Source organism: Dipodomys ordii, unplaced genomic scaffold, assembly GCF_000151885.1.
Source record: "Dipodomys ordii isolate 6190 unplaced genomic scaffold, Dord_2.0 Scaffold18, whole genome shotgun sequence".
Classification (NCBI taxonomy): Eukaryota; Metazoa; Chordata; class Mammalia; order Rodentia; family Heteromyidae; genus Dipodomys; species Dipodomys ordii.
This window is the reverse complement of record NW_012267234.1, coordinates 19,660,688-19,660,990: the sequence shown is the minus strand read 5'-3', so window position 1 is coordinate 19,660,990 and position 303 is coordinate 19,660,688. Positions and strand designations below refer to the sequence as shown.

At 72.6% G+C, this 303-nt stretch overlaps 1 protein-coding gene across 1 annotated transcript in view; it reads right to left on the bottom strand.

Annotated features, from left to right (window-relative positions):
- Jph3 (junctophilin 3) overlaps nt 1-303 on the bottom strand; it is a 40,096-nt gene that overhangs the window by 37,448 nt on the left and 2,345 nt on the right. Inside the window, exon 2 of the mRNA XM_013012714.1 lies at nt 1-297. Within this exon, the coding sequence (XP_012868168.1) occupies nt 1-297 (297 nt within the window). The remainder of the gene's footprint in view (nt 298-303) is intronic.

Sequence of the window (303 nt, the reverse complement as noted above, 5' to 3'; positions counted from 1 at the left end):
CTCGGTGCCGTAGCCGTCCTGCAGGCCGTTGCTCCAGGTGCCCTCGTACTTGGCCCCGCTGCCCGCGCACTCCCGCACCCCGTAGCGCCCCTTGAACCCGTGCGTCCACTCGCCCTTGTACAGCCACTTCCCCTTGCTCTCCAGGCCGACGCCGTGGCGCTTGCCCTGCGCCCAGGTGCCCTGGTACGTGTTGCCGCTGGGCCAGGTGTAGACGCCCAGCGCCTCGAAGCCGCGGCTCCACGAGCCGGTGTACTCGCCCTGGCCGCTGGGGCCGGTGCAGACGCCGTGGCCGTGCGCCTTGCC